At 34.4% G+C, this 14,392-nt stretch overlaps 1 protein-coding gene across 1 annotated transcript in view; it reads left to right on the plus strand.

The window, feature by feature from the left end:
• Positions 1-13,867, plus strand: part of LOC123931501 (zinc finger protein 569) — a 61,356-nt gene extending 47,489 nt beyond the window's left edge. Inside the window, exons 4-6 of the mRNA XM_045988676.1 lie at positions 3,749-3,875; positions 4,216-4,311; positions 10,663-13,867. Of these exons, the coding sequence (XP_045844632.1) occupies positions 3,749-3,875; positions 4,216-4,311; positions 10,663-12,485 (2,046 nt within the window). The 3' untranslated portion in view covers positions 12,486-13,867. The remainder of the gene's footprint in view (positions 1-3,748; positions 3,876-4,215; positions 4,312-10,662) is intronic.
• The last annotated feature ends 525 nt before the right edge of the window (positions 13,868-14,392 follow it).

The following is a 14,392-nucleotide window of genomic DNA, read 5'->3' on the forward strand; positions in this document are numbered from 1 at the left end:
TCAGGAACTGCATGTGCTCTGGTGTGTGCTGTTATCGGTCCTTCTCCCCAGAGCAGGAATCCATTGGGAGTGGCACAAGTCTGTCCAAGGCCACCTGCCAAGGGTAAGGAGGTAGGAGATGCTTTAGAGGGATGCCTGCTGAGGTGAATGAGTTGGTTGGGGAAGGTTGGCAGAGGGACATCGGACATCGGGTTGGGGCACACAGTGCTAGCAGGGTAGATAGGGTTAGTGTTTGCCTCCTTCATTATTTATGTTTAAAACATCAATTTTTAGAGTCAGGCGACTCTAAAATTTTTAGAGTCAGGTGGCTCAGTCAGTTGAGTGTCTGCCTTCAGCTCAGGTCATGATCCCAGGGCCCTGGGTTCAAGTTTTGCATCCTCTCTCTGACAAATAAATAAAATATCAACTTTTAAATCTGGAGATTTATGTATATAAGGTCCAGATTTCTCATTTTTAGACTATTTTCACATTTGCAAAATTACATTAAGTATTTTCAAGATTATTTCATTATTTCTTTTTGAATTCTCTCACTCTTAAGTTGGGTGCAATTAGGATTTTCTTGCCAAATCTGTGGTGTTTGTTTTTAAATTTTATTTACTAGTTTATTGATCCATCTTGGGAGAAATCTGAGGCTGAGGCAGTATTATCAAGAGTTCATCTTACATGGTTCTGTCCTTCTATGTGATTAGTGGAACCATTATGCTAGGACCAGCTTTCTGCATTATGTTTTCTCCTCAGCCCTACTTCTTAATCAGGTGCTTTGTTCAAACTTAGTTTGGTCATTATCCCCGTTAAAGGGAATTTCCAACAACTCCCTGAATTTCAGGGTCTTAAAACTTTGGCACTTTGCTTTCTTTTTAAAAAAAATTTTTTCATCTTTATTGAGATATAATTTACATATCATATTGTGTTATTTTAAAGTATACAGTGGTGGGGTACCTGGCTGGCTCTGTCGATAGAGCATGCATCAGCTCTTGATCTCAAGGGTTGTGAGCTTTATGAACTTGTATATCAAAATCTCTCTCCAGACTGGAAGTTTTCACGCATTATTTCTTTAAATAGGCTTTCTGCCCTTTTTTCAGTCTTCACATTCTGATATTTTCATAATGTGAATATAGTTTTGTTTGATGATGCACCATGATTCATGTAGACTTTCTTCACTCTTTTTCTTCTCTGAACAGATAATTTATAGTTCTGTCTTCTAACTCACAGATTCTTTCTTCTGCTTAATCCGTTGTGTTGTTGATGCTCTTTAGTGCATTTTTGTTTCATTTATTGTATTCTGCTCCAGAATGTTTGGTTCTTTTTTATGATTTCTCTGAGAAATTTTCATTTTGTTCATGTCTGTTTTCCTAATATCAAGATATGTTTCTGTGTTTTTTGTAGTTCTTTGAGTTTCTTTAAAACAGCTACTTTGAAATATTTATTGGGAAAATCAAGTTTCCATGTCTTTGAGATCAGTTACTGATAGATTATTGTGATCCTTTGGCAGTATCCTGTTTCCTTGATTTTTTTCATATTCCTTGAAGTTTCTGCATTGCTATCTTCACATTTGAAATAGCTCTCACATCCTCCAGTCATTAACGACTTGAAAGTAGTTAATTTCTCTCCTGACGGAGAGAAATAACTTCCATCAGCACTGCTAGGGATTCTGACGCTTTCTTAGAACTTCTGTCAATACACCTGCCCCACTATTCTTGCTCTCTCTTGTAGCAAAATTCTTAAGCTGTCTACCTTCTCTTCATCCTACAGCACACCAGGTTGCTTGCCGACAGCCTCCTTGTTGTTTTTCAAAAGACAGCACTAAAACTCACGTTTCTGGTCTCTCCCTTGCCTGCATTCAGACTGGCTCTCTGCTGTGGGGTGGGAGTTTGTAGAGATGAGGTCTGCAGAACTCTGAGGGTGCCCACGGGTGAGGGGGATCTGTAGGCAAATTACATGGAGCAGCTCATGAGCAGGCTTCTTAGTGGAGTTTGCAACATGGTAAGATCTGGATCCCTTTAATGCCTTATGAGACTCCTTATCTGCTGTTCTCCCAGACTCATTCTACCCTCCAGGCATGCATCTCAGAATTCAGTATTCTGGATACAGTGAAAGAGAAATAAGCTACTTTGGCACTATCCCACACGGCTAGGAAACCAAGCGCTCACTCATACATTCTCACTTTCCTCCATGGATAAGTTCATTGGCCATGAACATCCCTCATGGTCCTAAGCTGTGCTACCTTAGGAGATAGGTGATGTGAGTAAAATCAAACTGTTCTTCTTATCCCCTGTGATGAGTCCAAACTCATATTTTTTTGCTTTCAGCGGTATGCTGGGACTTCTCTGCTACAGACTGGATTTCCACAAAAGTTCTCTTATCCATGGGTGATTGTCTAAGACAGTATTTTCCAAAGGTCCAGGACCACAGCCAAGAGGGGTAGATTGGTTCATGGGTCATTACAAAATCCACACCTAGGGCTGAGCTCTTAAATACCTGTTACCCAAAGCATGAGTAGGTGAGTCTCCTCCTTAGCCTCTTGGTGTATGGTGCTCTGAAAGCTCCCACAAAAGCACTTTTGTCCATAGATGGAAATCAAGTTGTTCAGTCAGGGAAACAAATAAGAGATATCTTATTCAGGCATATGGCCTTTGGTTTCTTAAGCCTGTTTATTTCAAATGCCTTTATACTTATTAGAAAGGATTCCAAAAGAGGATTTCAATCCCACAGCCTACTCTGAACCCTTTGTGTTAGTAGATGTTCATATTCATAGGGTCCTTTTAGACCTACAAATAAATTCTTAAAAACATGGATTGTGAATTAGCTCCTGGTGATTTCATCTCGCCCAGTCTAATTTGGACAGACCTCTTTGTTCTGTTGCTGTTGAAGATTTTTTCCTGTGTTAATCTTTCGAACATTTCAGGTTTTTTATTATTATTTTTATATTTTATTATTATTATTCAGGTATTATTTTATTATGTTCATTTGGCCATTGTATAGTACATCATTAGTACTTGATACAGTTTTTAACTAGGAAGATTGCATTATATTTCTATTTACAAATTGTATTGCTCTCATAAAACGTCACTGGCATCTCATTTCTGAACTTATTCTAAAACTTTTTTGATACTCTTTTCTCATGCTTCTAGTTGTGATTCTGGTTCAGACCATTTAAAAAACCTTGTTAATCTTTTTTATTTATTCTTTTTATTCATCTGTTATTTGCTAACAAAGTTAATAGCCATTTTCCCACTTCCCATTTTCATGGCTGCAGACACTTATTATAGGCTTATGAACAAAACATCCTAATTTTTCTAAATTTCTCTTGATCTAATGAACACTACATCCAGCTGCTACTGTAATTCAAATTGTGTGTATCATTCTCTCCCTGTTTCTGCTTCCACCCAAATACAGTTTTCATTTTCGCCTACCTTAATGGTCACAGGCATCTAGTGAGTTCCCAAACCACATGAGTAAAGTTTTATATTCCTCCCATCTTCCACACTCAGTATAATTGGTGCCGAAGATCTCTTTAAACCTATGGTAGGTATTTAAGATACATGCTTGCTGATTCTGTGAATGAACACAGACTGACAGAATGTTGTTAATATGTTGGGGTTTTTTTGTTGTTGTTTAGAAAATAACAAAACCCCATAAAATTTTAAATAACCTCTTACCTTTGAATACTCTGAGAACACGATTCAGTATGTTTTCTACATCATTTAAAATGGATGACTTCAGATTGAGTAGGAGTGTGTTGTTACAGGGAACAGTGACATTCAAAGATGTGGCTATTGACTTCACCCAGGAAGAGTGGCAGCAGTTGGATCCTGCTCAGAGGAACCTGTACCGGAATGTGATGCTAGAAAACTATAACAACTTAATCACAGTGGGTAAGGGTAGTTTCTTGTATAACTCAAATTCTGGGAGTAAAATACTTTTCCCCCAAATTTCTGAAATGTGTGGAACCTTTAAATGTTAGAGTGAGTTTTGCCTTGAGGTGCCTTTGCTTACATGAATATATGTGCTGCAGCTTTCAAAAACAAACAGTCATCCTCCCTTACGTTTCAGGGGCAGCATCCCCACAAACCTTATCCTTGTCCTTCAGAAAGCCTGGTTTCCCTGGGCCAGTGTCAATTCTTGAATGATTTTTTTTTTCAGTGTTCTAAGATCTTGAATGATTTTTTTGTGCCTGGTGTTTATGCCCAAATCTTATGTTACTTCCCTTGACAGGCTGTCCATTCACCAAACCTGATGTGATTTTCAAGTTGGAGCAAGAAGAGGAACCTTGGGTGGTGGAGGAAGAAGTGTTAAGGAGACACTATCCAGGTTAGTTAGGGAGGGAACAGACAGGTGTGGTGGGACCGGAACTCTTTAATGGTTAATCCATGACTAGTTGACCCCTCTGAAATGTTCTCCAAATGTATTTTCCTAAAGACTGTAGACTTTTAAGTAATAATAGTCTATGTGAATAATTTACTAACCTAAGATGTCTTTTCTAGATAACATTCTTCTTTCCACAGAACTTAAAGGACTAGTTTGCCTTTTTATCTGTGTGTTAGCATTTTCTAATTCATTTCTAGCTTTACTTTGACAATCATTCTATTATTAGCATCTTCAGTCTTTCTGCCCACCTTGTTACATAGGATTCTTTCATTTTGCATTCGCATATTCACATAACCAGTTGCTCAACTAAACTGTTGACATTTATGTTAAAGACTTTCTTTTCTTCCTTCTATTATAAATGCCTTAGTATTTTATTTTGTACTCAGTTACATTTCCCACTGTATTTTTAGCTTTTGCTTTCATACTTCAGTAATGGCTACAGCTGTTTTACTCAGTAAGTTTTCAAGTCAGTGATACTTTTCTCATAGCTTTATTTTCTGCTGCATTTGTCATGTATTTGTGCACACAGTTGTCTGCACATATATTTATACACACACATATACCCACATACATATACATACACATGGAGGCAATATGTATATACACATACGTGCACATATTTCTAATTTGGTAGTAGATAGTGCCAAGTCTTTTTTTGCTCTCCAAAGAAACTACATTTTTATTTCTACCAGGGATTTCTGCCGACGTAGTCTTAGCATTTTTAAAAACTTTCCCAATTTGATAGGTGAAAAACAATTCATTTTAGTTTGAATTTGTATTTCCTTCATTATGAGTGAAATCAAGAATGTTTTCATATGTTTAAGCTCTGTATTTCTTTATAAATGGCCTATGTCTTTTGCCTGTTTTTCTGTTGAATTTTTAATTTATATGACTATATTGATGTGAGAAGCCTTTTATCTTTTGTATCTTTTTCCAGTATTTTTTCACAGTTGGACATTCCTCTTTGAGGTACTTTTGGAACCTTAAGTTTTCTTTTAATGTTCATTTAGTTAAAATAATCTTTCCTTACAAGAGATTATCCTATGATTTTTTTTCATTCATGTATATAGGTGAATTATGTCTTCATACTTCTTCGTACTTACTCATGCTTACATTTTTACCATGGATTTAAATAATTGTTCAAACTTTTTCGGGCTTTGGATGCACTGATACACTGGTTTCATAATTAGAATTTAAAACCATTTCTCCTTCTTCTGGAGTACTTGTAATAGCATATAACTCCCTTAAAATTTTAGTTTATCTTACTTGTTCACCTATTTGGACCTTGTGGGTTATTGAGGTAAAGTGCTCTTGACAGCTTTTATCCATTGTTACTTTATACTATTCTCGATATGTGTTTTGTATCTTTTGGCATTAGTTTTTGGTAATAGATTATATTGTTCTAGAAAATTACCCACTTAATTCTGGTTTTCAAATTAATTTTTACAAAGTTGAACAACCTAATTTCCATAAATACTTAAGTTTGCTCTGTATCTGTAAAGTTTTACTATACACTGATGTTCTAAGGTAGGTTATATTTAACAACTTGTTTCATCTGTATATTCCAGTCTATTAGTATAACATTTCCCATAGTGCTCTTATTTTTGTCTTCCTTAACGCTGTAGATTTCTTAGCCAACATCATCAGCTATTGGCTTCCTTCATTCTCTCTACACTGGGACTCCTAAAGACAGAGGCTAGATCTTTTTCCCTTTTTTTTTTTTTTTTGTATTTCCTTTATTATGAGTGAAATCAAGAATGTTTTCATATGTTTAAACTCTGTATTTCTTTATAAATGGCCTATGTCTTTTGCCTGTTTTTCTGTTGAATTTTTAATTTATATGACTATATTGATGTGAGAAGCCTTTTATCTTTTGTATCTTTACTATTTTCTGTCTCCCCTTCTGTGTTGAGTTCTACCTTAGATATATCTTCAGATTTACTCATTCCCTCTTCAGCTGTGTTTATTCATCTTTTATCTCATTTGCTTAAAAAAATTCAGTAGTACTGTTTGTATTTTTAGAAATTCCTTTTTTTTTTTTTTTTTTTTGGCTTCTTTTCTCCTACATCTTTCTCGCCCCTGATTTCCGTGGCTTGTTCATGTTTGTGTTTTTATCCTTTACTTTTTTCAAAATATTCTATGTAGCTGTTCTGGTTTTTTTGTATCTGACAATTCTAATATTTTAAGTCCTCAGGATTAAATCTTTTTTTGATGATTTGTTTATTGTACTTGATTCTTCACATGCTTGATGACTGCTGATTGTGGATTCAGCATTTTTAAACCTTTTTGCAATAATCTTGTTGTCCTAAATTGGGGTTGCATTCTTCCAAAGATGATTCATATGTGCTTCTGATAGATGCCAACAGCCATTACCAAGTGAAGACCAGTTGGCCATTCTTTGAATGTCCTGGCTTTTTGTAGGAACCTCAGTTGATCTTTTTTTTCCTTATTCCTGGCCCGAGGCTTATGCTTCAGTTAATAGGCTTTCATTTGTCTAGGAAGTCAAGTCAAATTCATCTTCCCACTTGCTTTCTAAATCCCTCTTGCAGACCTGAGTTTGGCTAATACTTGTTTGTTTTTGTTTTATTCATTTTTTAGTGTATAGTATTCAGGTGTGGTTGGTGGAACATATTGTGGTGTTCTTGGAGATTTATGCTACTTTCTGTAAGCCCAGTGATGCATCAGAATTTGTTTTACCATTAACTTATTCTTCCTTGTGAGGTTACCATACCATAATTTCAATACTAAAAGTACTACCTAGTTTCTTTTTCTCCCGATTTGCATGGTAGTCTTCATTTTGCTTGGTTTTATTTTTCTCTTCCATTTCTTTCCTTGGTTCTGCCACTTATTTTTTTCATCTATCCCCTTTTTTCTTATTGTTTCCACCTCATTTGTTTATATTTTCAGCTCTTGATTTATAGATTTATTTTCATTAAGCTTTGCCCTTCGTGGAAATAGCCAACATTTTCATTTACTGTGTGCCATAATTGTTTTAGCTGGTGCCTTTTTTCTGCTTTCTTTATATCATGCTTCTTTTATGTTTTTTCTTTTGTAATACATCTTATAGATCTGGTTTTAGCACCTTCTCATTTTTCGTGGTAGGCTGGTTCTTCCTTGGCTTGCTTTTTTAAAAAAGGGTAATGTTAGGGAAAGAAAATGAGTACTCTGATCTAGAACAGGGATTATCAGCAAACTATACTATGGTTTGTAAGCCTGCCTCTTATTTTTGAAATTAAATTTTATTAAAACATAGCCACACCCAGTCATTTACATCTTGTCTAGGATTGCTTTCACATTATAATGGCAAACTTGAATAGTTGCATCAAAGACTATATGACCCACAAAGCCTAAAATATTTACTATCTGACACTTTAAGAAAAAGTCTACCAATTCTTGTATATGAATGCATCTGTTTTTCATATTGAAGCCCTTTATTGTAAGTGGAATCAAATTCTTTTTCATTTCTCTTTGGATGTACTTTGGCAACCTAATCTGGCCTTCTTCAACATCATTTGCTTAATGGGACTTCTCTTTTTCTTCTAAGTGATCCAAAAGCCTAGTATTCTGCCTTCTTTTCACATGTGTAATCTGCAACCACGTCTCTTAAGTTTACCTGTTTTCCAGTTGCACAGGAATTTTCCCTTCCTTTATTATCAGCCTGGCAGAGAGGGAGAAAAATCTCCTTTTCCAACCTTGGAGCTAAGCAGCAACAGGGAACTGAATGTTATCCTTCAGTGAGTAAGTAGGCTTGTAGTTACTCTTTGCTTGAGGCAGTTCCTTTATTTTGTATCCTCTGCCTCATGTTCCTGACTTGACCGCATTTCTGCTCCATTTCTTAAGAGAATGGTCTTCCATCTATTCTTGGATAGTCTTTGTTAGTTTATGCATTTTCCTTTATCTCACATTGGTGTGATTTTGGGTTGGATGAAATAAATTCATGTATTTATTATACCATATTTAAGCTTAATTTCTCCCTCTTTGTCTTCCCTTCTGCTCACATTACTTACTCCCTATCCAGTCATGCTAAGTAGGCTCTTCCAATTTTATGTTCCAACTCTTTGATCGAGTTTTTGTCTGCCCATTGTTTGTTCTCACTTTATTAATGCAGTACTTAGAACAATTTTATTTACTTTTTAAAATACATAATACATGCTTATAGTATAAAACCTCTAAAGTACAAAAGGATACATATTGAAAAGTAGCTCTTACGCATTTCCTAAGGTGATAACCCCTAGCATCGTTTTCCTTTGAGCTGTTACCTGTATTTTCAAATATTTTTAATGAAATTACATTGATAGGTTAGCTTGTGAATAAATGTCATTTTTGTGGTTGAATGTTCTTTTCCAGCAGTGTGATTTTCTTATTTTCCTAGGGCTGCCATAATGATGTACCACAAACTGGGTGGCTTAGAATAACAAGAATTTATTCTCACAGTTCTGGAGGCTAGAAATCCTAAATCAAGGTGTTGCCAGGCCGTGCTCCCTCACAAATCTGTAGAGGAAGGACCCTTCCTTCCCTCTTTCAGCTTCTAGTAGCCCTAGATATTCCTTGGCTTGCAATGGCACAAGGCCAGCCTGTGTCTTTATTCTCATGTGTTGTTCTCCCTGTGTTTGTCTGTTCACATTGCATCCTTTCTGTCAGAACATCAGTCAGATTTTGAGCTACCCTACTCTGGTATGACCTCATTTTAACTAATTGCATCTGCAGTGACCCTTTTTCCAACTAACTTCACATTCTGAGGTACTGGGAATTAGGATTTCAACATATCTTTTTTGCAGTACACACAATTCAACCTGTAGCATTTCCATTTGGTCAAATCTGTGTGCACATTTTAATTTTCTGAAAATCTTGGGATCTTATTAAATTTCCATATTTTTCATATTTTTTGTTGTGATTGTAAGTATAATCTTCTGTTATGTTTTCTAAATATTTCTTTGTATTTATGAATGTTATTGAAACTTAATTTCTAAGATACAGTGAATTTAATGATGTTTTTACTTTTATAATAATTTTTCACTTTTGACCTTGCATGTAAATTATTTTATTATTGACAAAAATGTTAATTTTACCTTTCCTCTCCACATTTTCTACCTCAGATTTCATCTCTCAGTGCACTACACAGTACTGTAATAATAGTGGTGATAGTACTTTTTATTATGTCAGTGCTTTGGGATTTTTCTTTTTTTGGCTGGGGGGTATATTTTTCTTATTAAATATGGTGCTGTTTAAGTTGCGCTGTACTTTTTCCCAAGTTAAATAAGTATTCCCATTTTTTGAAAGTTTCATTATGGAAAATTGATGTTTAGTTTTATCATTTTAAAAAATATCTTTGGAAATGATTATTTTTTACTTCAACATTTTAATATAGAAGTAGCTTTTTCTAATAGTAAAACAGGTAGTAAAAATAGTGAAATAGTTAAAAAAATAGAATAGATTTTCCTAATAGTAAACCATGCTTCTGTACCTTAAAACCTACACAAGTGTGATGTAACATATTTAATGTTCTCTAGGTCACTTTTTTTTCCTTCTGGGTTATTTTGATATTTTAGGTAGAATTTTTACATTGATATTCATAAGTGAAGTTGGTGTGTAGTTTGCTTTTTTGGTTATCTTTTTCAGGTTTTGGTATTGTTACATTTTATACACAAAAAAATGGAAATTCTCTTTTTCTATATTTATAACATTGTTGCAAATCATGAAAGCAAATGTCCCCTAAATGTTCAAATTCCCATGTGGATCTCTGTGGGCCTTTTTGATTTGTTTTTATGGGATTGCTTTTTCATATTTTTCTCTTTATTTTGTGGAAGTTGATTCATACAGGTTTTCTACCTCTTACAGGATCAGCTTTGGTAATTTGCATTTTCTAGAAAATTATTTATGTTAAGCAATTTGCAAAAGCTTATTTTAATAGAGTCCTACAAAATAGTTTTATAATTAACTTCCTATTTTTTTCCTCTGTCATTTTTTCTTACTTTATTTATACATTCTGCACTCTCCCTTTTATTTACCTGGCAGTTCATCTGTTTTGTTTCAGATCCCATTTTTAAACACAATCAAAGCTATTTGTATTCCTATTTTCCTCTATTTGTATTCCTATTTTCCTCTACTCATATTTTTCCTGGGATCTCCTGAAGCTTCAAAATTAGGAGATCTACACACATGAAATTTGCTTTATAATGGGGAACTAAACCGTAAACCAAGAATCAATCCCATGATAGCATATTTCTTGAAATTTTCTTCATTTTGCAATATTGGAAAAATTTTCAAGTGATATTTATTTGCAATCTGTTTTAGGAGAAATGTGGGGAATTGAGCATCAGAAAATCCAGGACAGACTTTTGACACAATTTGAAGATAAATACACAAAAACACTGACTGAAGAAAAAGTCAATGAATGTCATAAGAAATTTGCAAATACATTTCCTCTTAACTTGGACTTTTTTCCTTCCAGTCACAATCTCTATGAATATGACTTGTTTGAAAATTGTTTAGAACATAATAATTTCGACTGTCATCATAATAATAGAATCCTTATAAGAAAAGAACATTCTGAATTCAATGAACCTATGAAATCATTTTGCATTAATCCGTCCCATCTTGCAGTAACTCCCTTTAAGTGTAATCATTGTGGGAAAGGATTCAGTCAAACTTTGGACCTCATCAGACACCTGAGAATTCATACTGGAGAGAAACCTTATGAATGTAAAAAGTGTAGAAAAGCTTTCAGCCACAAGGAAAAACTCATTAAACATCATAAAATTCATAGTAGGGAGCAGTCTTATGATTGTAACGAATGTGGGAAAGCTTTCATTAAAATGTCAAATCTCATTAGACATCAAAGAATTCATACTGGGGAGAAACCCTATGCATGTAAGGAATGTGGGAAATCATTCAGCCAGAAATCAAATCTCATTGATCATGAAAAAATTCATACTGGAGAGAAACCATATGAATGTAATGAGTGTGGGAAAGCATTCAGCCAGAAGCAAAGCCTCACTGCACATCAGAAAGTTCATACTGGGGAGAAACCTTATGCATGTAATGAATGTGGTAAAGCCTTCCCTCGAATTGCATCCCTTGCTCTTCATATGAGAAGTCATACAGGAGAAAAACCTTACAAATGTGATAAATGTGGAAAAGCCTTCTCTCAGTTTTCTATGCTTATTATACATGTAAGAATTCATACAGGTGAGAAACCCTATGAATGTAATGAATGTGGAAAATCCTTCTCTCAAAGTTCAGCCCTTACTGTACATATGAGAAGTCATACTGGTGAAAAACCTTATGAATGTAAGGAATGTAGAAAAGCCTTCAGCCACAAGAAAAACTTCATTACACACCAGAAGATTCATACTAGAGAAAAACCTTATGAATGTAATGAATGTGGGAAAGCTTTCATTCAGATGTCAAATCTTGTTAGACACCAGAGAATTCACACTGGAGAAAAACCCTACATATGTAAGGAATGTGGCAAAGCCTTTAGCCAGAAATCAAATCTCATTGCCCATGAAAAAATTCATTCTGGAGAGAAACCCTATGAATGTAATGAATGTGGTAAAGCCTTCAGTCAAAAGCAAAACTTTATTACACATCAGAAAGTTCACACTGGAGAGAAGCCTTATGATTGTAATGAATGTGGTAAAGCCTTTTCTCAAATTGCATCTCTTACACTTCATCTGAGAAGTCACACAGGAGAAAAGCCTTATGAATGTGATAAATGTGGGAAAGCCTTCTCTCAGTGTTCACTGCTCAATTTACATATGAGAAGTCATACTGGTGAGAAGCCCTATGTATGTAATGAATGTGGAAAAGCTTTCTCTCAAAGAACTTCTCTTATTGTGCACATGAGAGGTCATACAGGTGAGAAACCCTATGAATGTAATAAATGTGGAAAAGCCTTCTCCCAAAGCTCATCCCTTACTATACATATACGAGGTCACACGGGTGAGAAACCCTTTGACTGTAGTAAATGTGGAAAAGCCTTCTCTCAAATCTCATCTCTTACACTTCATATGAGAAAACATACAGGTGAGAAGCCTTATCATTGTAATGAGTGTGGTAAGGCTTTTAGCCAAAAGTCACACCTTGTTAGACACCAGAGAATTCATACTCAGTAGAAATAGAAACACTATAAATATTGTGAAGATGGAAAAGCCTTCAGAATTAGCACCTCCTTTCACATTACATAATTGGTTTTAGAGCAGAAAACTATGAATGTGGAAAGCCTTTGAAGAAGTCACACAATTGTGAATCATGAGAATTCTTACACAACGTGACAAATTGTGTAACAAATAAGTTGAACATCAAAAACCTTGGTAGACCTCTATTGATATTTATTCAGGATTCTTATTAAAATATGAAACAAGATGTCTGCTACCAGCATATCAGCATTACAGTTGAGCTCCTAGTGTAGCCAGTACGTTAAGCAAGAAAAAGAAGTTTGGGGGAGGGAAGAAACTATAAAAATATCCTCCTACACAGGAAATAGTTAATTGGAAGTGTGTTGGTATAAAATGTCTAAGGATAACACAACAGCAATTACAAGACACATATATAAAGTTACAAAAAACATTTTGAAGACCATAAAGTAGGACCTGAAATTCTGAGAAAAATAACATTGTCTGAAAACACATTTTCAAAAATATAAATTCACAAATCTCTAAGGTACTTCCATTCAAAGTTTTCACTAGTTAAATTTTAAGAATTTCACAAACTGATTTAAAATTTTGTATGAGAACATAAAGGACCACAAATAGCTGAAGCAAGTGAAAAACAAGAGAAAACACAGTCTACCAGATAGCATTACATATTTAAAGCTGGTATCTAAACAATGTGTTCTTGATAAGTAAATAAATCAGTGGAAACAAAACAAGGATTGAAGAAAGGAGATAAGGAAATTTTTTGTATGAGTTTGCTATTGAAGTCATTAGAGAAAGAATGGCCTATTCAATAAACAGAAGAGTCATTTGAATAAAAAATGACAGTTGTCTGCTTTATACTATATATAAAAATAAAATCCAGATTGACTGGACTAGAATATAAAAAGCAAAATTCTAAAACTATGATGAAAATGAAATAGATTTATTACTTTAGAGTAACTGGATCACTCTAAGAACACATAAATATGAAATAGTCATTTCTATTTTGGCATATTGCACACAGATACGGACACGAAGATACACATCTCTATGTTCATCGTGGTTTGTATTACACTAAATTGGACATAACAGAGTCTCATTAGTGGAAGGATAGATTAATACCATGTAATTATTGTTACGATAGAATACAGTATTTAGAGAGAAGATACAAATTTGACATATAGTACCTAGATCACAATATAAATATTGAGAGAGAAAAAAGCAAAATGTACAATGAAAAGATGTAACATTTGTATAAGTTTAATAAAATAATGCAAAGAACAGTACTGTGTGTTGGTCATATGTCCATTTATGACATTGGTTGCCTTGGTGGAAGTGGGAGAGGTTTAGATGGAATTGTTATATTTATCTGTAACATTTCTTTAATTAAAAAATGAAAGAATGAAAGCAAATATGGTGGTAACAAATCTGGTTGTTAAGATATGTTGCTGTCTTTTGTATTCTTTCTTGCCTTTCCTTATTTTCCTGTTTCTCTAAAATAAGAATCAAATGGGAGAAGGATACGACCTATAGAAGCAACTTAAAAATGGATTGTCTATGACCAAATACTAACATTTATAGAAAACTATCTTTACTAATACACAAACCAAACTGAATTAAGATGATACTTTGCTTACCCTCTCCTCACAATGTTAACTTAGATAATAAAAACCAGCAGTATATACATAGCACTTACTTGACGGGAATTTTAAAATTTTTATTTTTATTTCAAATATAAATTCTCTAGGCCGAAAGCAGTGAAGAAACAAAAGAAGTAGTCAATTGTTGACATAATTGGCTCTCCATCTGGAAAAAAAAGAATTACCTACATTTGGCTTGGTTTCAGACTGAGGAGAGACTGACCCTTCATACATACTGTAAAACAT

This window comes from Meles meles, chromosome 19, assembly GCF_922984935.1.
Source record: "Meles meles chromosome 19, mMelMel3.1 paternal haplotype, whole genome shotgun sequence".
NCBI classification, from domain to species: domain Eukaryota; kingdom Metazoa; phylum Chordata; class Mammalia; order Carnivora; family Mustelidae; genus Meles; species Meles meles.